Below are 24,907 nucleotides of genomic sequence, written 5' to 3'. Positions count from 1 at the left end.
TTCTTGTATATTTCTGTTTTTTTGTTCAGAACTGGTTCAATAAAAAAGACAAGAAAAGACAAACAAAATATTTCATTAACTGTTCTCGCACATGCATGTTTCCAGCCAAATCTGGCAGAGGAAAGATTTGAGAAAGTGGAAAAATATTTGGAAAAATTTGGGCACTGCTTCACCCAAAGATGCCAGAAATTTGAATGGCTTGGAAATAAAATTAGAAAACAATCTGTTGTATCTATATCTTTAGTCAACAATCATATCTGTTGTATCATGTCATGTAATCATGTCTATACTCAGTGTATTTAACATACACCAAATCTCTAAAACAGCTTTTGGAGCATTTTCAGGAACTCTGAAATTGTGAGAAGTTGTAAGTTAATTAGATTGTACACAAATTATGTGTTGGCCTATGTAAAGTGTTGCACATTTATTGGTACAGAGATGGGTATGTGTATTTTGTAAAACGTTTGCAGCTTCTTATCACTTATATAGAATCGCCAATTAAATTGTTATTCATAGGGATTATGGAACAGAAATGTATAAGTTGATAAACGCAGCCAACTTAATTCATGTGAATTGTGTACTGCTAGGCACCTTTGGTTTCCTCTTTTTGTGTAATTTAGATGGAAAATGTGTGCCTTTTTTATCGATCGAGTCACTTATCAAAATTTGTTAAATGTTGCCAAATACATTTTTTAAAATAGCTAAATTTGCTGCTAGGTGCTTTTGGAAGAAAAAGTTGCTAGGGTAGTCTGAAAAGTTGCTAAATCTTGCAACAAAATTGCTAAGTTGGCAACACTGCGTCTCTCTCTCTCCCTCTCTCTAATGTTTGGAAAGTGCGAATCAATCTATTGAATCGGTTCTTTCAGACGGTTCTGAAAAGATCACTGATTCGAGTTTAAATCAGTAGGCTATATCTTGGAAATAAAATAGGACATTTTCTAGTTCTATATTTATTGTTAATTGGGGTTGGCCATTAATGCAAAAACCCTATAATTATGAATTATGTAATTAATTAATAGTCATTGTTAGTGAATTAATAATTGGGGAATTCAGGAAATTGCTAAACCCTTTACAAATTCCATACTTGAAACATTGAAATATACAGAAATTCATTTCTATCTTTTTTTTTTTTTTCAACATATGATTCTGTGTCCAGTCACTTGGCTATCTCCTTAAAATTCACTGGTGCATTAGAGTAGAAGCCAATCTAAAACTAGTTTCCTCAGGCGACACCTTCATTCAAAATGCTATCCGTTAAGGCATCGATTGGGCAGTGCGGCCGCTGGTTCTGTTTCGGACACAGCCATTGTGATGAATTCATTCTGGATCCAAGTCTTGGTTTATTGTTCTGTGAAAGTGATTCAATTAATTACTTTAATGAATTAACACTCATTTAAAATAGAGAGAGAATGAGAAGACAAGCCCATTTCATCAACAGCTTGCTGACTATTACAATCTTATAAAACTGTGCTGTATTTGACTGTTTTGTGGTGTCATTCCAGTATGTGCAGCAAACGCTGAGCTCTGTGAGTCATGTATAGGAGGTTTCAAAGAGATTCAGAGAAAATCCCCCTCATGGGTCTAATTACAGTAGTTTTTCTGTTCAGAACCACATGCTGAGGTCTGACTCTGAGGTTCATTAGGTTTCAGCTGGGAGGGGGTGTTACACTCTGATGTACGCTGTAAAGGAAAGAAAACATGGGGATTTATGTTGATCCAAAAGCTATTGCTCACGCAGGAAAAACATTGAGATGAAACATGTATTAATCTGTATTGCTCACAACCAAACTGTGAAATACACACTAGCAGTCAAACAGCCTGTGTACACAAAACCAGATCAAGTTTTGCAAGTCCACATACAAAAGCGATGTTCTTACCTCCATATTACTTTTACTATATCTGAATATCCCTAAATATAAGGCAAAGTGCTTGACTTGACCCTCCATTTTCAGTGAGGTTAAACTGGAAGTAAACATTAGCCTTGATTTTCACTCATTTTTCATGAGAAAGCTATGTTTTAAATGGTTATACAGTGAATATTGCAACCTAAATTTGTCAGAACGCACACAAGTATAGAAATATTAGGCTATGTCATAATGCAATGTGCTCAACTTGACGTTTTTAATGATTTTGACATTTTAGTTCATCAGGTTTCAAAAAGTACAAATATTTTTTGTATTCAAAATGAATAAAAATGCTAAATAACTATTTTTATGTGACAATCGGGTGACAGTGTAGTGTGATACTCCTTTGGAGTGCCTACTTTAAAAAAAAATTGTATGCAGTATACTACAAGTTAGTGCCAAGTTAGTGTTCTTTTTTTTAAATATAGAAAACTGGATTAAAAATGCCCCGTCATAAACCTGTATGTCTAGAGTTGAAAGCTCCTTAATAAGCAATCTTCATTTCCCATCCTTCATTCAGCCTGTTTTGAAGAATCAATAATGGTGTCCTTCTGTCGCCCACAATCTTTTGCACAGATTCCAATTCAGAAAATGTAATTAGCTGAAAATGGATCAACATTGAGTTTGTTCAATTTCATTGTTATGCAAGACAAAAAGTTTAATATACAGTATTCTTCAAATGTCAATTTTAATGGTATTTTTGTGCCATGACCGCAGAGTCGGACACACTTATACCTAGACAATCATTTTAGCTTTTAAAGGGGGGGTTCACTGGTTTTTTTCTAGGCTTGATTGTGTTTATGGAGTGCAGTCTAACATGTGTTAATGCTTAGTTAAAAAAAAACGCATTCTTTTTCACATAATTTACCTTTATTCCACACCGCTCTGTCCCTTCTCTGAGAAACAGGCTGATATTTTCCTGTTTTTAAGAAGCCCCGCCCTCAGAAATAGGCGATGGGCTCCGATTGGTTAGCTAGCCCAGTGTGTGCTTTTAATGGTAGGCCTATGTTTTTTGTTTGTTGTTGTCTCATTCTTCTAGATATGCTGTTATGTATAAATGCTACTGCTTATGTTAGCTTTTAATATACGGTTTTATCCTGATTAAAGCTTTAATACAGTACGGCAACTGCACGCACGTCCATGTTTAATGCTTCTCATAGCTATGTGAAAATAAGTATAATTGTAACAGTTCCTTTTTGGAGTTGAGCTGAATGAGAGAGAGAGAGAGAGATGCAGAGGGTGTGCAGAGCAGGGGAACGCGAGGAACAGTATTGAGAACTGCTGCTTTAGAACATTGATTTTGAAACTTCAATTAGAATCGTTAGAAGACAGAATCGCGATTCATATATGAACAGATTTTTACATGCACCTCTAGTTTTCTCGTCCTCTTCTCTAAAGCAGCGCAGCATGGCCTCGCCCCCTTTGCTGCCTTTTCCCGAGGGCGGGGTTTATCTGGGTTTGTGATGTCACGAACTCAGGAAGTAACTTGTTGTAGTCCCTACCAGCCGTTTTTGTAGGCATTAAACCGCCAGAATTTAAAAAGACGATATCTCCGTTTGCATTGAACTTTCAGCTTCGTAACTTTGCAGATATTGTTTATGCTCAAACAGCAACATTACACACTAACTAACGTTAAAAAAGTGAAATCGCAATCAACCACCCCTTTAACATTGACGCCTCAGAAAGAATAGACTACAGGAAGATCAACCCAATGTTTATAATGCATAATATTTTCACAAAACATATTTTGTTTCAGTTTTTCACACTTTTTAATAAGACTGCAATATACTTCAGAGTTTGCCAATATTCCCTTGAGATCACAGCCAAATTGTTTTCAAGCCGAAGCAATGAAGCAGAATAACCAAACAGAATGAGAGGAACTCAGCCAGGTTCTTCTTTTCATTCAGACGCCATCAGTGTTGTGTAGCTGACAGCTGTCTTTCTGAGGGAGATCAGAATTCAGCACACTGCTACTTTATTTATGACGGTGCTTAAAAACAGTTGAGCGAGACCGTCTAAATATATGCCAGCGACGCTTAATTTGTCGCGCACTTCAGACGAAGATGGAGAATATAGTTGTCACAATGACTAACGTGTTCCCTCATTACCCACTGGGCTGACGTAGCACTATAAAACCAATTTCTGTCCAAGTGCTCCAGGAAGAGTGGCTGTCTCCGGCTCTTCTCTGAAAGGCTCTGAATCAATACAGCAATTTGAGAGAGTCGCTCGCGCTCTTTGAAGGCCGCACGGGAATTCGCTCACCAAAGGACAGACTGTGAGGTAAGGTGGTCTAAAGGGGCTGAACAAAATTAGAATAGTAAACAAAGGATGAAAACAACGCAATTAATTGTTTTTTTCTGCCAACTAACTTCAGGTGGAGTAGCTACTCCTAAATTATGGAAGAGAATTAGCATTTTCGAGCAGTGTGTTCCCTCTGGAATTTCCAGTGTGCATAATTTATGTTGAAGAATAAAACAAGTTTCTTCATGTAACATTAACCAAAGACTGGTGCCATAATCAAAACACTTATATATATATATATATATATATATGGGTGAATTCGGGTAATCTGGGACATTGGGTAATCTGGGACACCTAAACTCCAGTGTGTTTATTTCCTGTTCTAACAAAATTTAGTCAACAGGACTTTTACTATAATTTTAGCATAGATGTCTTGTGACTGAAATCACATGACTTCATTGGGGCGATTCCACAGAAAGGGGCAGGGCACACACACACACACGGAGTGTTTGTTCCCCAAGTAGCCCCAATTTTAATAGAATGGAGAACTTGAATAACTGACTGAATAATCCATTAATCAAATTGTTGCTTGCTGTTGCTTAAATTTTAGTCGATTCTTTAAAATATTAATACAATGTTAAACAAATGTTAAAACAATTTAAATAGTTTTAAATGAATTAAAATGAATTAACACAGTAGATTGTTCATCCTGTGTACAGAAATATTTTTTTTCCCCTGATATTGAAATATACATTTCCTTATTGAGATTTCTGTACTTCTGTAATTTCTTAAAAATTGGTGATATTGTGTTTGGCATGCATAAAGTATGTTGAATATAGGCTTTTTTTAGGCCTAAAACATATGTCCCAGATTATCAAAATCAGGCAGATTTTTTTTTTTTTGGCACAAAAAACACTAATAGGTGTGGCATGTCTTCTCTGGGTATAATATCGACATTCTATCTTCTGGTGTGGTTAGAAAACATCTTAGGGATTTCAGAAAAGTCTAATGTGTTGATCTAATGTGTTAGATAGATATCTAAATAAATCGCAGAAGTTAAAATTGCAAAAAAATGTCCCAGATTACCCGAATTCACCCTATATAATTATTATTTTGTATTTTTTTTTTTTTTTTTACAAATAATTAGGCAACAGTATTTAAAAAATATCATGAGGGCATGTGTTGCTGACTTTGTATAACATATGCATATCAATACCACGATTTTATCTGGCGTACTATTTATATGCATTTTCATGAGACCGGGCTGGTATTTTAAGTAGTTTAAAGTTAAAATGCCGTAAAGATGGATTTGTACTTTGTTCTTAAAAACACATTTTTTTCTTCACTTCACAAGATGTTAATTGATGGACCGTGTCATGTGGATTGTTGTGATGTTTTTATCAGCTGTTTATCAGACTCTCATTCTGACGGCACCCATTCAGTGCAGAGGATCTATTGGCGAGTAAGTGATGTAATGCAAACTTTCTCCAAACCTCTTCCGATGAATAAAACAAAGTCATCTTGGATGGCCTGAGGGTGAGTTAATTTTCAGCAAATGTTCATTTTTAGGTGAACTATTTTTTTATTACATTTATTTTGGTGTCAATCATCATGAAATTGTGACTGACTCATAACTGCAGTTGTTACTCCTGAAACTGTTCAACATTTATGTGACCATTTGTCATCCAAGCAGTGTGAACGGAATACATATAGAAATCCAGCATATATCATATAGTCACTTTCAGTTCAGCAATTTGTGGCTTATTTCTTTTGCACTGATTATTTCCATTGTGATATGGACTATTTGCATTGTGGTTTATTTCGGTTTCGTTGTGGACTATTTCTAACTTCTGTTTGCATTGCTAATGTTCTGTTGCCCCCCCTTGGGCCACCATAGCTGAGGAAAATCAGCACACCAACAAGAAAAGGAAAGTTCTGCTTCCTCTCAGGAGGATGTGGGGTTCTACTTTCATTGTGTTCCTGCTGAGCTCTCTGTCTTTCATTTGAGTATGATTTCCAAAACGAAATAGCTCTAGTATTCATTCAGATGATCCAGTGAACAGTGATTCTGTCTTTGCTGTGATTAAACCAATAGTTCACCCAAATGAAAATCATTTACTCAGCCTCATGTCGTTCCAAACCCTGTATGACTCTCTTTGTTCTGTGGAACACAAAAGAAGAAATGCTGAAGGTTTGTAAAGACATAAATGGGGTGAATTATTACTTCAAGTTCATTTCTCCAAAGTGAATCTCATCTCGGTATGGTTATTAAGCTGTTCATTTTCACCGTTCATCACATACACTCAGATCCCTTTATATCCTACAGCAAAATGAAAAGCGTTAACCAAACTGCCAGATTCGTTTGGGGATCAACCTTTTATTAGTCGACAGGATTATCATGGAAAATCTTTTCTGGAGTGTCACAACTGTGAGCACTCTGTTGAAAAAAAGAAAAAATAGAAAAAAAAATGTGAAAAACAGCAAAAACATTTGTAAATGAGTATAGTGAGGACAATAGATTTATCTAATCGAATATAGCGAAATATCATCTCACAATTCTTCATCATAACTCTCCCTGCAAGACAGTTTGGTGCAGAGCGGTAACAATAACGTATTGCTACCATACAGCCCATAATCATATAGAACTGCTTGTGGTTCTTTATGAATATTATCATAATTGTTATTCTTTTAGGGGATCTCTTTAGATTGTCTCAGTTTCCCTGTAGTGCAGCATGTCTGCAATGCAGCAAAAATAAACCTAATGAAGACGAGAGAGCGTTGCCTGAAGACACCTTTCTAGTGCACTACACATAGGAGGTGAAAGAGCCACACTGTCAGTGCAGTAGGTGGTCCGGTCTCCCCCCATGCAGCATGCTAAATCAACCTTTGCTTCCACTGCAGCTGATTTACACCTGAATCTGTCATTTCATTCGCTCCGGCTCTCAGAAGCTCACGTCATGGGCGAGATGCAGTACAGTAGAAAGCAAACGTGGTTCATGGATTTTCATATTGCACCATTAGAGAATGGAACACAAATAATTATCAATCAAGACTTGCTTTTCTAGGTTAAACAAGATATGTGCAAACATGACTAAAGGACTTTATTAACCAAATCAAAACAATTCCCTGTAATACCCACAAATAAAAGTGATTTCTCATTTTATATATATATATATATATATATATATATATTTATATATTTATACTCATAAGAATACGAAATCTTCACATTTGAATATTTTCGTAGTCAAAAAATTCTGGGCTGGACCCTCCAGTGGTCGGTATTCATACTGTCATCTTCGTCTTAAATTGGTTCATCCTCATGCACTCCAAGGATTTCTTCAAAACAGAACGCTGACAACTTTGGACCAATGGAAATCACTCTCACGCGAAACAGGCATATCAAAATGCCGTGTTGATGTTTTTAGCATCTTACAGCATGAGCACATCATTTCTAAGCTGTTTACTGCAAAAAAATACACTTTAACAAGCTGCTTAGCTGTTCTTAAATGGTTTAACCTGTTTTGAGCATCTAGCCAAGCTTCAGTTTACCTGGTTTAGCTGGTCTCCCAGCCTGACCAGCTTAAAAGTGCCCAAAATCCTCCAAATCCAGCCTACTGGACCATCCAAACCAGACTGGGGGACCAGCTAAGGCTAGGGAATCATTTTCAGCATGATTAGGCCAAATTACAGTTTGATGTTAGAATTTTCTAATCTAACAATTGTAAAAAAAAAAAACATAAAACCACACAGCACACAGAAATATTGTATAAAATTGATTGTCATTTTAATAAGACTGAGATTGTTTTTTTAGCCAATATCACAATCCATTGTTGAATTGCCTCATCCAAAAAGGATCCATGCATTTCTGTCTTAGATTTTGGTTAAATTTTAGAAGGCATCATAATATAGGCTGTGTGGTCAGATTAGTGAAATTTTGTGCAGAAGAAAGATCCATTTCAATAATTTAGAGAAGTATTAAGCACAGCTCACAAAAAAGTCACATTCAAATCAAGCTGCTTTCTACTGGTTAAATGGCAGGCCACTTGAAACTGTTGTGAAATCGGCATTGGAAAAACATTTGCACTCATGCAAAATTCCAGATCGCGTGAATTCCTTTTGGAATGACTGGATTTTGCCCACAAAACCCCACTGAAAAATGATAACACGTCTCACACAAGAGATGAAGACAGCCATGCAAAGTTAAAACAGTTAAAACTTTTAGAAAACACGTCGCGCATTTGTGGAGGTTTATTCCTTTTCACTGCGTCTCATATGTTTTTAAATACAATCTGAGTGAATGGTGGCCTCGGGAGACAAGCCAAAAGTTTCCTTAAGACCTATTTAATCTGCTAATAATTGTTTAATATTTATTGTGTGTTTGATTTTTAAAACAAAAAATATTTGTTGTTTGTCTCAATAAATTGGATTAATTTAAAAATACAGTGGTTAAATTAAATGTTTTTTTTCAATTTCTCTTGTTTTAAAAAAGGTTATAAAAAATGTCAATAATTATCGATACCAAACGATATGAAACATTATATCGTTGATACATTTTTAAAGCTATATCGCCCAGCCCTAATTTGTTTTCTATTTCAATATATTTTAAAATGTTATTTATTCCTATGATAGAAAAGCAGAAATGACTCCAGCCTTCAGCATCACATGATCCTTTAGAAATCCTTCTAACACACTGCGATTTGGTACTCAAGATTTTTTATTTTAGTGAAAAACATAATACTTTTTTCAAGATACTTTGATTGATATAAAGTAAAAAAAAAATTTTTTTGTACTATTATAAAAGTATTTGCTGTCATTTTTGATCAATTTAATCCGTTCTTGCTAAATACAAGTATTAATTTCTTTAATAAATACATAAATAAATAAATCTCACTGACCCCAGATATTTTAACAGTACTGTAATAAAATAATAATAATAAAATAAAAAAACTAAAATAATAATAATTAAAAAAAAAATTATTAAATGCTGATAGACTAGTTTGATAAATTTTCCACATAACAACTGTCTGTTGCAATGAATCTGTTCAAAATTGACTGAATGATTCAACTGCGTCGTTACTTAAAAATGTCATGGATGTTCCTGCATGACATTTCATGCTTTATGTGCTTTATTATACGCTTTAAATGTTTTATCGCAGTTTATGTATATAAATAATACTGTTTATTTCTTTGTAGTTTTATATTCATGCATAAAAAATTAAATACCATTCTTCATTGTATTCATCATGTTTAAAAACAGCAAACGCATATATATTAAGATATATACTAAATATTATAAAAAAGCTGACAAAGTTGAAGTACCCAGCTTTAATGACATTTCAAGCCAACAAAAAAGAACCTAACAAAAGCTCAAGATGTACAGCGAGTGTAGCAGACTGACCTGTGTCCTGTGATGGACTGACACTATAGCTGTCGCTTTCTTTGTCCACTGAGCCGGCCACTCTGGGCGTTCCCAGCCTCCAGTCCGTGCTGAGTGTGTGGACGGAGACAGGAGGGTGAGGGCGATTCAGCGTCCACTGACTGGCATAGCGGTTACGGGCTGCGGGACCAGCTTTAGCTGTACGGCGAGAAGTGGGATCTGGGGACGGTTATGAAGCTCTCGGTTAAATAGCATGATCACATATTCACTCTGTTGTTTGTGTTTTAAGAAGTTTCTTTCTTTCTTACTCGACAGACTGCTTTTGCTCGTCCCAGGTCGGACATCAGAGACGTCCACCAGCGGGCCGGTGGCCTGCGACAGAGACTGATAGTGGACAGAGTGCGTGACGGTGGCCGACTTCTGTTTGGCAGTTTCTCCAAAATCGTTATCAGTCAATAGCACTGTTGATCTGTCGTCTAACAAGGAAGGGAGAGATGGAACTATTAGAGACCCCAAAAGTATCATTCTTCCTCAGATATACGACGTTTAGGTTTGAATATGGTTCAGCGAACACGACTCACCCACTGTTTCCATGGTGTCTCTCTCTTCGATGAGCAGCTGCGCTCGGGGAATGTCGATGTGCATGCGGAGGGTCTGCTGTTGTTTGTTCATGGTATCTGAAGGCCTTGTGTTCTTACTGGAGGAGAACACAAACAAGCCTGTGAATAACCTTGTACAAGGTCAGCATGACATGTGAGCCATTAAATGAATAGTTTGCTCACCAACCTATAAGGTTTCTTTTCTCTGTGGAACACAAAATAAGAATTTTGAAGAATTTCCCAGCTACAGTTTCTATATAATGTAAGAATATGGTAACCAAGGACTGTCAAACGTAATAAAGGACAAGAGAGTCATCATAAAAGCATCCTTAAAATCTTCTGAAGTGACAGCCTTTTGCGCTTTATTCGTCACACAAATCTATTTATTATAGATTAATTTCTCTATAATGTTCTTTAGAACTGTCTGTTATAGTGAATCTGTTCAAAAACTGATTCTATTGTATGACTCGGGGGATCTGCAATATGAATCTGAATAAGGCGTATGAATCACTTGATGGTTTGACTCATTTGTGCATAATATTCTTTAAAACTGTCTATTAGAATGTATTTATTAACTGATTCGAGTGTTCGGTTTCAGAAGACCTGGAATATAGTGAGTCATATGAACTACTTGGGGCTTTTTAATAAAATGCTTTAAAAAAAAAACACTGATTATACAGTAAGGCTTTATACGATTTATAAGTCGTATGAATGACTTGATGACTTGACTTTTTAACAAAATGCTGATAGAACACTTGATTCATTTATTTGTGTGTAATATTCTATAGAACTGTCCATTATAGTGAATCTGTTCAAAGAAACCTTTTTTTCCCCCAGAATATCTGGAATATAGCGAGTCCTGTGAACTACTTGGTGCTTGTTTTTTTGTTAAACGATGCTAATAGAGTTAGATTTATTTAAGTTTGACTCATTTCTGCTTGAACTATCCATTACAATGAATCTGTTTAAAGAAACTAATTCCGTTGGTTTGCATCAGATATATGAGCATATGAGTCATGAATGCTTTCTCACAAAATGCTGATCGAGTTTGATTCATTTGTGCTGCATAATATGCTTTGTAACCGTCCATTAAAATTAATCTTTTAAATACACTGGCTTTATTTTGGATTTGGAGCCTCGACGACGTTTAGGTTTGAATATGGTTCAGCGAACACGACTCACCCACTGTTTCCATGGTGTCTCTCTCTTCGATGAGCAGCTGCGCTCGGGGAATGTCGATGTGCATGCGGAGGGTCTGCTGTTGTTTGTTCATGGTATCTGAAGGCCTTGTGTTCTTACTGGAGGAGAACACAAACAAGCCTGTGAATAACCTTGTACAAGGTCAGCATGACATGTGAGCCATTAAATGAATAGTTTGCTCACCAACCTATAAGGTTTCTTTTCTCTGTGGAACACAAAATAAGAATTTTGAAGAATTTCCCAGCTACAGTTTCTATATAATGTAAGAATATGGTAACCAAGGACTGTCAAACGTAATAAAGGACAAGAGAGTCATCATAAAAGCATCCTTAAAATCTTCTGAAGTGACAGCCTTTTGCGCTTTATTCGTCACACAAATCTATTTATTATAGATTAATTTCTCTATAATGTTCTTTAGAACTGTCTGTTATAGTGAATCTGTTCAAAAACTGATTCTATTGTATGACTCGGGGGATCTGCAATATGAATCTGAATAAGGCGTATGAATCACTTGATGGTTTGACTCATTTGTGCATAATATTCTTTAAAACTGTCTATTAGAATGTATTTATTAACTGATTCGAGTGTTCGGTTTCAGAAGACCTGGAATATAGTGAGTCATATGAACTACTTGGGGCTTTTTAATAAAATGCTTTAAAAAAAAAAACACTGATTATACAGTAAGACTTTATACGATTTATAAGTCGTATGAATGACTTGATGACTTGACTTTTTAACAAAATGCTGATAGAACACTTGATTCATTTATTTGTGTGTAATATTCTATAGAACTGTCCATTATAGTGAATCTGTTCAAAGAAACCTTTTTTTTCCCCCCAGAATATCTGGAATATAGCGAGTCCTGTGAACTACTTGGTGCTTGTTTTTTTGTTAAACGATGCTAATAGAGTTAGATTTATTTAAGTTTGACTCATTTCTGCTTGAACTATCCATTACAATGAATCTGTTTAAAGAAACTAATTCCGTTGGTTTGCATCAGATATATGAGCATATGAGTCATGAATGCTTTCTCACAAAATGCTGATCGAGTTTGATTCATTTGTGCTGCATAATATGCTTTGTAACCGTCCATTAAAATTAATCTTTTAAATACACTGGCTTTATTTTGGATTTGGAGCCTCGTATGAACTACTCTTATGATGCTTTTAGTCATTTTAGGATCATTATGCTGTCGCTAAATAGAAAGAGCAGCTCAGAGGCTATTCAAAATATCTTATTCTCTGTTACATAGAAGAAAAAACATTCTTATGGGTTTGGAACAAAATGACAGCAAATAAATGACAGGATTTCTATTTTGGGGTGCTTTTGCTGTAAAAAACAAATCTGAAAATGTGTTGTGTTTACCTCATAAGCATTTCAGCCAAACTCTTTGCATCTGTGGGAAATACAATAAGCTTTATTAACATAAACAGAAAATGGAAGTACTATCGAATCATGAAAAATAAGGCTGATACGAGTAAAATCTCAAACGGCAACATATGCTGTCTGTATTTACGCCTACGAATCTACACCTTCTCTCTGATCTGTAGCTAAGAGCTGTGAAAAACTTCTGACCCCTGAGCCGCTTCAGCCTCTGCTCTCTCCTCCTCCTCCTCAGCACCATCAGCAGGACGAAGAGCAGCACCATTCCCACCAAAATGCAGGAGATCGTCACCATCATCTTCATCCCCTCATTGCTGGTTTTCTTCACCGGGCCCTTCACCGGGGTCTTCACCAGCGGAGGAATGGTGCCTTTTGCAAACACATTTAATATTAAAAAGAGCAAACAATTCATTTGACAATTACTTTCAAGGTGATCGATCCATCAAACTTCGCTTACTGCCGTCGTAGTTCAAAGTAGCAAATTTGACACGTTTCTCAGCCAACCCTGCGCTGTTGGACACCTTCATCTGCAGTTCGTACCAGGTGGCTTCCTGCAGGTCCAGCAGGTTGAAGCTCTTCGTAAGAGAGGTACGCTTCACTTTGGTCCACACGGGGCTGTCCAAAGGACGGTATTCCAGAATGAAGGAGGTGATTGGACAACCGCCATCATTCCAGCCAATCAGGTTGAGTTTGACGCATGTTCCGTTAATACTATTAAAGAGCTCCTGCTCTTTGGAGAACTGTGGCTCTGTGATGGGTGAAGATGAAGAAGGAGAACAGGAACGGTGTTTTCAACACAATTACACACCATTATTTGAGAAATAGGATATACAAAAATAAAATGCACACCTTTCCCATGAGTCTTTGCTTCGATTATTTCACTGATTCGGCCTGGACCAACAGCATTTTGGGCCGTTAGCGTGAACTTGTACCAAGTGCCACAGTTGAGGTTCTCCAGACGGTAGGAACGCTCGCTAGGACTTATAGAAATACTTCCCCACTTCTCACTGTTGTCCTCTGAGTATTGCAGAATATATCCTGCATAAAGAATTAATTTAGAAAAATAAATCTCTCTGTTTGATTTTTTTTTAAATGATTTTTTAGGACTGACTCTCATTTTTCAAGCAATGCAATCGAATCCATTTGTACAGTGCACTTTGTATCCAGTTCATCCACATCAGTTGCTATAGTAATGACTTTTCTTTCACATCGACAGAGTTGCTGTTAGTGTGACAAGGGTGGATGAATTGTAGACCTTGCTATATTTTATGTATTCAAACACAGGTGTCACTTTACTGTTTATTTCATTAACTAATGCAATGAAACGCATTTTAAGTTTCAAATTATAACATCATGATATGAGGGATTTTACAGTTTGTCACTCTAACGGTAGTTATGTAAAATTGGTTTATATTTACATTACCATTCAAACGTTTGGGGCATACCTGTCAACCCTCCCGTTTTTCCCGGGATTCTCCCGTATTTTACCATTCTATCCCGCTATCATCCCGTTTAAATATTTTCCCGTATTTTTAATCTTTCTATAAAATAAAAAAATAAAAAATCCCACTAGGCGTATTTTATATGTTTGCTAAATTCGCTTACGGTAAAACTCCAGTAATTTGTATGGGCCAAACCTCATTATATGAATAATCACGACAACAAATTCCAAGGTTGTCCAGTTGCCAGATCTTGGCATAAGACGCATCTTTCTCACATTATCGACGCATACAAATTTCAACCCATTTGTCCCCTCAACTTGGCAACCTACAACAGTGATGCTATTGACATGTGCGCAGTAGTACCGCGGGAAGGAAACAATAATCACTGGTAGAAATGGGAGAAGAAGACTTAGGCAGTGCTCCAGTGAAAAAAACTAAATATACATGTAAATGTAAATTGACATGTATAATGAGATATAGCTTACACTTTAAAAGGGTATTTAATTGATTAAATATGAGCGCTGCAAGTTTCAAAGTCAGGTGCTGCCTTGTTTTGTTTACTGCGGTTACGGGGGAAACGGCTATATTCCTGGTGAAAAGCGCCATCTGCTGGCAGAGAATGAATATGCGTTTTCAATAAGCCCTTCTGCTCTTTGTTTAGACCAAAGCCAAAAACGACCCTTATTTTTATGCAGAAAACATGCAGTTGTAAATGTGAACTGGTGGATCGACAAGAAGATAATGAATTATAAAACTAAAGATATAGCCTACACTAAGATATATTTATGTTACTAAATTAATCTAATTGTTTGATAATAATTGTTTAAATGAATATAAAAATAATATAATATAAAATGTTTTACTTTTGACTCCCTCCCCCCCCCATACCCCCCCTTTCCCGTATTTTGGTACCCAAATGTTGACAGGTATGGTTTGGGGTTGATAAGATGTTTTAATGTTTTGAAAGAAGTCTCTTATGCTCAACAAGGCTGCATTTATTTAATCAAAATTACAGTACAACAGTAATGTAGTGAAATATTATTACAATTAAAAAAACTTTTTTCGTATTACCTTTTTCTTTACATTTGTATTTTATTCCTGTGATGCAAAGCTGATTTTTATATATTACATACATATATAACCATGAAAGGTTTTTTTTGAGACAATCCAGTGATTTGAATAATTTACTAATCAAATGTACATGTAATCTAATATGATAATTTGTAGTCTTATTGTGAACTTAATGGATACTAAACCAAAGGACCAGATTGTTCATCACAAATAAATCTGCCATCAGTGCAAAAACAGATTCAAACTAACATGATGAAACAGATAGTTCAGACGCTAAATTCTGATTGGATGAGCCACATTCAAATCTTTATGCCTGTAAGAATGCAACTGTAATAACACATTAATTACATTTCATATTAATTTAGGGGAAAATATCTGATTTGAATTAGATTTTAACCTAGCCACAAATGTTTGTACTGGGTTTCTACAAATAATAAAACATTTAATTACTTTATTATTTGACAAAATACTAAATATATTTGATACAAATATATTTAGTATTCTACAAAATATTAAATATATTTGAATAGAATATGCCAAAAAAAGACAATGTTGCTTAAATCATGATCATTTGAAAGACGGATTACATTTTTTTTCTCTTTTTTTCCAGCAGAAAAACAGCTGAAGGTGGAAGCAGCTCACCTCTAATGGAGCTCCCACCGTTGTCTCCTGGTATCCAGGACACAGTAATGGATGTGGTGGTTGTCTTGGTCACAGTGAGACGAGGTTGGTCAGGGGGGACTGAAGATGATATTTATACAGTGAGAAACACTGCGTAATAACTCAAAGGAAATGAAACTGACACATAGAGAACCATCCCGCCTGACTCTCACACCTCACCTTGAACCTGAAGGTTCAGAATTATTTCATCCGTTCCCCAGTTATTGCTGGCGACACACGTGTAATACCCAGAATCCTCTGCTTTCACGGTCTTAATGACGAAGCTGCCATTTCCATGGATACTGCGTCTTCCATCAATGACCGCAGGGGCCGGGCTCCCGCTGGCGAGAAACAGTGTGAATCCTCAATGAAGAGGGCAGAGTTTGACATTTCCCAGCATTCCCCAGTGACTGATTCTACTCATAGGTATTCAGATGCTTGTGTTTGCTTTTAACGAAAGGCTAGATCTGCAATGCGGTATGTTTTTTTCACTATAATACGGAGCTGTTGTCATGTTTGTCTTAAATCACATGCTCATACTCATGTTAATATGTTTTTGAGAGTGTATGTTCTATACATTCTAGTCTGCGCCCATGAAACAGTTTTATTTACCTCTCTTTCAGCCATTTAATGGCAGGAGGCGGGTCTCCGACCGCCCTGCAGGGTAAAACAACATCCCTCATCCATGGCGTTGTAACAGTACCACTGAAGGTGAGGATTTTGGCAGGAGCTGTTTAAAAACATTTAAAAAATCACCACAATTTATTGTTTTATTGATTTTGGAAAGCCAAATACTTTTTGAATTTTATTTCAGAACACAATCATTGCAAATTACACCATATTTATGCTACTATTCAAAAGAAATTAATATTTTTATTTAATAAGGATGCATTAAATTGATCAAGTGACAGTAAAGACTTTTATAACTTTACAAAAGATTCCTCCTTCAACTAAACGCTGTTCTTTTGAAGTTTTCATTCATCAAAGAATCTTTAAAAATGCATCACGGTTTACACAAAAATATTAAGCAGCTCAACTATTTTCAATATTGATAATAAGAAATGTTTCTTGAGCACCAAATCTGCATATTATTTTTATATTTCTGAAGGATCATGTGACACTGAAGACTGGAATAATGATGCTGATAATTCAGGAATAAATTACTTTTTAAAATTATTCAAATAAAAAAACAGCTGTTTTAAATTGTAATAATATTTCACAATATTACCGTTTCTACTGTATTTTTGATAAAATGAATCCTGCCTTGATGAGCATAAGAGCCTTTCAAAAACATTTTAAAATCTTACTGACCTTAAACTTTTCAACAGTAGTGTCCTCTAAAAATGTGTGAAGTTACTGCATTAGATAGTAGAATATCAGCTCTATTTGAGCTATTTATTTTATAGAAAAACACAAAATATTTGTAAAAAATAAGATGATTAAAAGAATGATTGGTAAGGGTAACGATTTTTTTAAAAATCACACTGAGTTTCTAAAAGCTCTTGCAGCGTTTGTTCACAGATGCCATTAGGTTTAATATTTTTACTGCAATGACATTCAGATATTTTAAAACATACTTAAGTCCCTAAATATCTTTTGGGTCCACTGTATGTTTCAGGAGATTTTTACACTTTGGCGTATTTTGTATCTTAGATTGCTCATGGCTCATTGTCATGTTCCTCATGGGAAGGTCCACAAGAACTCAAAATACGACTAATTACTCCAGAATGGTTGATTTACAGAATGGCTGAACAAGAGCTGAAACTTAAAAATATCCCCCTAAAACCACAGATCAGCTGCTTTGCTTCTGAAGAACGAATCGACTCGCCTTTGGCCAGAGGTTCCACGGTGATGACATCACTGCTGTTCCCCCGGCCGGCCGCAGTCACCGCCATCACCCAGATACTGTACTTCCTGTTGCGACTGAGATTGTGAACCCGGTGTAAGAATTCATCTGGGGCCACTTCAAACTCACTGACCACCTAAACGAGACCCAAAATAAATGATTGCTGGTTAGACCTTGTGTCTTCCATCAGTTGACAACTTGCGTCACATAGTTCTGTCAGGACCACTATCGTCAAAGATGATTGACAATTAGCATACAGTTTGGATTGGCGGTATGGTTCTGTTCTGGGCAAGAACTCCCTGCGCATCCATGCAGCCTAGCATGGATGAGAGCAGGGAGAGCAGTGATACCCCCCTCCAGGATAAATAGAACAGAACCAACATAATTGTATTGCAGATATCGTTAAAGTTCAATAATTTTATGTACACATTTTAGAATTAGTCTGATTCAAAGGATAATCAGAAGGCTGAATCCTGACTGACAGAGGAGGAGCTGGGGATGGAGGAGGGTAATTAGCTATTGAGCAATGCGAAAACTGCTGATAATACTGAGGGACATTATATATGAATGCTTAGATAGGTGTCGTATTCCTATAAGTAGATGGGGATCAGCTGAGACTCAGCTGATGCTAGCTTGACTAACGTGACCTGCCAGAACTACCGCTACACTTGATTTCTCTCATTTTAAACTGAGAAAGAAGAAGCTATTTAAACACCACCTTTAGCTCGATGGCACAGTACTGGCTCTGCGCTAAAATGCTTTGCACTTCCACACATTGTCTTAATAGCCAGCCTGACATCTCTCCTGTTAGTATGAGAGCAGTTGGCCGAGTCTTACCGTGGGATACGAGCTGGAACAGAAGACTGTGTATTTCCTAATCACGCCATTCAGCTTCAGCGGAGGGAGCCAAGAAACATACACCACAGAGCTGGAGGCTGCAGCTGCCTTCACCCCGCCGGGCGGACCGGGCACTGCAGAGAAAAGATTCAGGCTGTTTGGAGAGATCTTTACCAACTTTTTTGGCTAACAGAAAGACAGAATTTGACAGCAGAAGATCTTTTTTCTGTGACTTTAGTTGGTCGAAGAATGGATATCCATGGGTCATACCGTCCTCTTTGGTGCGGATGTAGATCTGGTCACTGCGTACTCCATCTCCTGCTCTAGTGAAGGCCAGAACTTGGATACTGTAGTTGGTGTATTTCTCCAGACCCTCCAGCTCCAGCTGGGCCTTCTGGGTAGTGACGTTTCTGATTTCCCCTAGCTCTGTAGTGGCATAAACAACAAGATTTTAAAATCTGGCTTAAGACTTGCTATCAAGTCATACTGTAGCTGACTGTACTAAGGTAAACACAATATTACTGAGTGACAGCCAATGAGATTTCTAAAATGAAGTGAACACTGATTTTTTTATACAATATTTACTGTAAATTCACAAATATAAATGCAAATTTAACCCTGTAAAGACTGACATACAAAATAATAGTCAGAAAAAACACACTTTTATAAAATAGAACAGTGTATCAAATCTTTAGACAAAATATAAAAAGAAAATTTTAAAATTCAATTAATTTCACATTTGATACACCAGGCTTTTATAGAATATGGAGCTCACACTCGATGAAAAAACTCTTCAATTTTATTCAAAGGCCCAAACTGAGCAAAAATATGCAATTTAGTGCAGATGTTGGTTTTTCAATTTTATTAAAAGGCCTTTTACTATCTAAAAAGTATGAACTACCAATAAAAGGGCAGAAGAGGCATGTAGTAGATTGTGTACAACAGGTTTTTCCAGCAAAGTTTTGATCATGTTGGTATTAAAGATGCGTTTACATGACAGTGTTCAACTAAAAATGAAAACCTTTAATGCGTTTTGACCAGTGATAATACCACATTGGTGTGAAATTATATGGTGGCGAATGTGGAGAGAAGTAAAAAAAAAATTGGTCATATAATCGTGCTCAGGATAGTTCACCTAAAAATTTTAATTCTGTCATCATTTACTCACATAAAAAAAGACATTTTGAAGAGTGTTGGTAACCAAACAGTTGCTGATTAGTGATGTGCAAAAATAACCGGCTAGTCGAATAAACGGAACTGCTACTGCTAGTCAACATTGAAAATACTAGTCAAAATTTTGCATTTTTAAAAATAACACACTGTTTTGAAAAGTGGATATCTGGAGCGGCCGACATTCATTTCTTTTCACCTCAGACCTTGCATGCATGCGTTTTTTTATGTCACTCAGTGCCTGCTCAGAAATTTCCGCTCGGAAGATTAGTCTTTGGATGAATAAGGTATGGGGGCGTATTTACTGCTTTAAAGGGGGAGTCGTTATGAATAAAAGGGAACTGACTTTCTTCAGAAAGATTTCTTTTACATTTTTTTTATGTTATCTCCGTATGATGCCTAATAAAATAAGTGTTTAGCAGTGCAGCACTGTTTTGTTTACATTGTGTTTCTGCTTATCCAAAAGCGCCACCTAATGTCAGAGATTGAATTTGCATTTTCATTCATCCTGTCTGCTGCTTTTGTTGCCGTCAGCATTGCAAATTGTAATGGTTTGATGGAAAATAAGAACAACTCAAATAATAGGCTATCTGGAATTATTCAAAGTATCTTCTTTTGTGTTCAGAACAGAAGAAAGAAACTCATACAGGTTTGGAACAACATGAGGGTCAGTAAATGATGACAATATTTTCATTACTGAGTGAACTATCTCTTTTATTAGTCAAAAGAATAACACAACATGTATAATATGACTTCTTTAACAGCTCTTTCGCCAGGAATTTGTTATTGTATAATTAAATAATGAACAATGTACACCCATGCAGGATATAGGGCAGGCACTGAAACTTTTCTGCAGCTCTCCAGCAAAGTTGCAAGTTTTAAATTTTTAATGCCTCCATTTTTTCCTGCTATCTATCATTCCTTTAGTATTCTAGCTGCTGCTGTTGGATGGAAAAGATGTCTGTTGGATGTCTTTTGCTGCTCGGTGCTGAATTTTGTCCCCGAGTTGCCCGGGCTGAATTCTGCTGCTTCATAATAAGGCAATTTATAAGCAAATAGCTCCTGGAAAGAGCCGGATCGACATAATGTGTACTGTGAGTTTGTTCTACTGAGCACAAGTTGATCGAGAGCCATAAAGCAGCCAATTAAAGGTGTGCAGAATGTGCTATGTTGCTCTCCGGTTTGTGTGCTGCAGTACTGAGTGATCGATTAACTAACCTCACAGTCTAAATCACTCATGAGAGGCCTGTTCAGACAAAGGCCTATTCAAGTATGCATGCTGGCACAACACTTATGAAAAGAGACTATTGCTGAATTGCAAAAATGCATGTCCAGTATTGGTGATAGTGTAGTATGTATTTTTCAGTATGTAGTAAGCCAGTATGCCAGTACTGGACATAAAATTGCATATTATTAGTATTTGAGAGCCCTTGCATAGCTGCATGTATTGATATCGGAGTCGGTTGTGGATAACATTATCCTAAAAGCATACTTTAAAATTTGAAAATAGTATATAACGTGCTATAGTTTGGGATGCAATAATGTCACACTATATAGTATACACTATATAATATACCTTTTCAACTGGGAATTCTTCCTTTAGAAGGCAAAAGAAACTTAATACCAATATACATAATGCCTATGTAATTCCCAGTTGAAAAGGTATATTCTGCCCCCTCGTGGTCCATGGAAGCAAAATATTTACAATAACAAATATCTCACACACACATTTTTTACATTTATGAATATTTATTATTACCGTGTGTGTGTGTGTGTGTGTGTGTGTGTATATAAATTACAATTTAGCAATCTATTTATTATCTATATAATTTAAAACAATTTATCTCTCTAAAAAAAAATATACATATAGAGAGAGAGAGAAAGAGAGATTTTGTTTTATATGTATTAATATTTATTATTACTCTGTGTGTGTGTGTGTGTGTGTGTGTATACATAAATTCCAATGTATTATTTATTATTACACACATTTTATATATTGTATGTATACACACATATAATAAAAATAAATAAATAAATAAAATAAAAAAAATATATATATATAAATCTACAGTCTACAATCTACAAAATGAAAGTAATGCTATTTCAGGCACATTAAACTGGGTTGGGGTCTGAGCTGTACCTCCGTCTAGTAGATTGGCCCAGTAGATGATGCGGAAACCCTGTAAAACACCATTGAGAGCTTCCCTGGACGGAGTCTGCCAGGACAAAGAGATGCTCTCAGGGGAAGCAGCCGTGGCCACAACCTTCTCTGGAGCTCTGCTGGGTACTGAGAGCACAAGAGAAATATAGAAAATAATCTCATAAATAGCCTAATTTCTCACTGGCTCCGAACATGTACAGTAGGTGTGAAAGAAACTGATGAATTAACTTGAATTGGGTTCTTAGCGGTTTCAAGTGCTGTCAACTTTTCCAGTAGCCACTAGATGGCAGCAAATATTACAAATGTGCTTGGTGCATATCATGATATTTTTGATGATTAGTTTTTAAAAGAGATAATTAAAGCTATAAAGAATTTACACTGAGGGACTAACATTTGCTGCATCATGTGAATGATTACAGTGGCTTACCGTCCTCCATTGTTGTGGCCCGGACCTCACTGGAAGCCGGTCCCGGTCCAGCACTGTTACTGGCCTGCACCACCACCTCATACTCGGTGAACTTCTTCAGGTTGTTGAGGCTCAGGGACTCGGTCTCTCTCGTGGCCTCCATGCTGATGCAGACGAACTGGTGACTGCCGTTGATGGAGTGTTCTCGATGACACACCTGATACCCCCTGATCACGCCATTCTGGAGATGTTTCAGCGGTGCCTGCAGGTGATGGTGTTTAGAAGCAAGACCTCAGTTACTGGCATGCACTCTTAAAAATAAAGTTCTTTATTAAAACTGATGGTTCCACGATGAACTTTTAACATGGAACCTTTCCAATGCACAAATGTTTTTTAGAGAATAAAAATGCTCTTCACACTAAGAAAAAAAAAGTTATTTTAAGAACTGATCAATGAAAGGTTCTGTTTGGGGAACCAAACATGGTTCTTCTTTGGCATTGCTGTGAAAACCTCACTTTTTGAACCTAATTAAGAGTGTATACCCGTATATATATCACCACATAATTAAAAAGTGCAATCAATCAATCAATAAAATAAAAAAAAATTAAAAAACTTTTTATATTCAATGGTTAAAACTCTCTCTCTCTCTCTCTCTCTCTCTCTCTCTATATATATATATATACACACTACCGGTCAAAAGTTTGGAATCAGTAAAACTTGTAATGTTTTTTAAAGAAGTCTCTTATGCTCATCAAGGCTGCATTTATTTGATCAAAAATACTGAAAAAAAAACTGTAATCTTGCAAAATGTTATTACAATATAAAATAATGGTTTCTATTTTAATATCCTTTAAAATATAATTTATTCCTGTGATGCAAAGCTGAATTTCCATCAGCCATTACTCCACTATAAAGTGTCACATGATCCTTCAGAAATATTCTAATATGCTGATTTATTATTAGAATTATCAGTGTTGGTAACAGTTGTGCTGCCAAATATTTTTTTGGAAACCGCGATACTTTTTTCAGGATTCTTTGATGAATAAAAACTTAAAAAGAACAGCATTTATTCAAAATATAAATCTTTTTATATATCTATAGTAAATATTAGGAATAAATATAATAAAATTAATAACAATTATTTATATTTATTTTAATCATAAATATTAAATATTACAAAAACATTATAACAAAACAACACATTATTTATATATACATAAAGTTATATATATATATATATATATATATATATATATATATATATATATATATATATATATATATATATATATATATAATATGTATATATGATTACGTTTCATGTGTATTGTATATATTTATAATAAAGAATATTAATAATATTGAATGAGTAAACCTTTAATTGGTATGTGTATGCATATGTTTATATAACATCAAACTTGATAGAGTCACGATAACCTGTGCAGCCATACCTTCCATGTAACTTTTATGCTTTGGGAAGTGATGGCTTCCAGTGTGACGTCTTGGGGTGGTCCTTCAGGATCTAGAGTGGTCAAACATATACCCTGTTTAGCCTGGTCTGATATCTGCCATCATGTTTCTCATAAACAGTGGCCTCAGTAGTTATCAGTATCTCAATCACGCTCCTGTAATGTCACCCTTGACCACCAGTAGGCAGTATTGCAACATAATTCCTTCTGTGTGTCAACTGATGGAACAGGAAGTGAAACATTAATAATATATATATATATATATATATTTACATTGCTATTAGTTCTATAAATAGAAAAGCTACTCAAAAACTCCTAAAAGATGGTCCAGTATTTTAAATATCAGAAAAAAAGATGAAAGAGTAACATGCGCTGATGAACTGTACATATAATACAAGGAACATGAATATGACTAGTATATCGTACCTGCTTCATCGGTGGTTACTGTGAGCTCATTGCTGGGTTCACTGTCGCCAATGTGGTTCTTCGCGAACATACGGATGTTGTAGGTGGACGATGGGTGAAGCTCTATGATGGTGGCCTGGTATAGGGTGGGAGACACATCTCTGGTCCTGCGAGCTCGTTCCCAAGTTTCTGTTTATGGTTGAGGAGATGGTTGATAACATATCCGGATCTCATGTGTCAGCTGATCAGCTTCATTTATAGGTCTATTACAAGGTCTATGATGATCTATTCATGCCAAAACGGCTACTGTTGCTTGTATTGGGTTGGATCATGTACCTGTTTTATTTTTGCATTCAATATCGTAGCCGGTGATGGGACTGTTCCCATCGAATCCCATGGTCCAGCGGAGGGCGATGGTCCTCTCTTTCACCTCACGAATCTCCACTTTAGGTGGCTCTGGTGGCTCTGAGAATTCAACGATACCGCGCTCAGATTCTCAGAGGCATTGAAACCCTCCCCACATTTCAACAATGCCTTTTAAAATCAGGAGATTTCCCCCAAGAGTCATTTCAAATGCCTAATAAATCCCCCGAATCTCCAGCCAAGCCCAAGCGATTTTCCGGCTGCTTACCTTGAACTGTTAACTGAAGGATGCCTCTGTCTTCACCATAGGAGTTAATGGCATGACAGGAGAAGAACCCAGAATCCTCTCTCATTGTTGGATAGATCTGAA

At 36.2% G+C, this 24,907-nt stretch overlaps 1 protein-coding gene across 1 annotated transcript in view; it reads right to left on the bottom strand.

The window, feature by feature from the left end:
* Positions 1 to 6,525: 6,525 nt before the first annotated feature.
* Positions 6,526 to 24,907, bottom strand: part of dscama (Down syndrome cell adhesion molecule a) — a 92,607-nt gene continuing 74,225 nt past the window's right edge. Inside the window, exons 13-32 of the mRNA XM_016269624.1 lie at positions 24,806 to 24,902; positions 24,511 to 24,639; positions 24,196 to 24,363; positions 23,752 to 23,822; positions 22,322 to 22,562; positions 21,874 to 22,020; positions 18,834 to 18,989; positions 18,564 to 18,697; positions 17,709 to 17,862; positions 16,493 to 16,610; positions 16,061 to 16,221; positions 15,863 to 15,961; positions 13,557 to 13,745; positions 13,165 to 13,455; positions 12,900 to 13,076; positions 12,690 to 12,720; positions 11,307 to 11,422; positions 9,834 to 10,001; positions 9,527 to 9,744; positions 6,526 to 6,582 (exon numbers count right to left, since the gene is read on the bottom strand). Of these exons, the coding sequence (XP_016125110.1) occupies positions 6,526 to 6,582; positions 9,527 to 9,744; positions 9,834 to 10,001; positions 11,307 to 11,422; positions 12,690 to 12,720; positions 12,900 to 13,076; positions 13,165 to 13,455; positions 13,557 to 13,745; positions 15,863 to 15,961; positions 16,061 to 16,221; positions 16,493 to 16,610; positions 17,709 to 17,862; positions 18,564 to 18,697; positions 18,834 to 18,989; positions 21,874 to 22,020; positions 22,322 to 22,562; positions 23,752 to 23,822; positions 24,196 to 24,363; positions 24,511 to 24,639; positions 24,806 to 24,902 (2,922 nt within the window). The remainder of the gene's footprint in view (positions 6,583 to 9,526; positions 9,745 to 9,833; positions 10,002 to 11,306; positions 11,423 to 12,689; positions 12,721 to 12,899; positions 13,077 to 13,164; positions 13,456 to 13,556; positions 13,746 to 15,862; positions 15,962 to 16,060; positions 16,222 to 16,492; positions 16,611 to 17,708; positions 17,863 to 18,563; positions 18,698 to 18,833; positions 18,990 to 21,873; positions 22,021 to 22,321; positions 22,563 to 23,751; positions 23,823 to 24,195; positions 24,364 to 24,510; positions 24,640 to 24,805; positions 24,903 to 24,907) is intronic.

Source organism: Sinocyclocheilus grahami, unplaced genomic scaffold (genome assembly GCF_001515645.1).
Source record: "Sinocyclocheilus grahami isolate Dianchi unplaced genomic scaffold, SAMN03320097.WGS_v1.1 scaffold53.1, whole genome shotgun sequence".
Classification (NCBI taxonomy): domain Eukaryota; kingdom Metazoa; phylum Chordata; class Actinopteri; order Cypriniformes; family Cyprinidae; genus Sinocyclocheilus; species Sinocyclocheilus grahami.
This window is presented reverse-complemented; position numbering and strand designations above follow the sequence as displayed.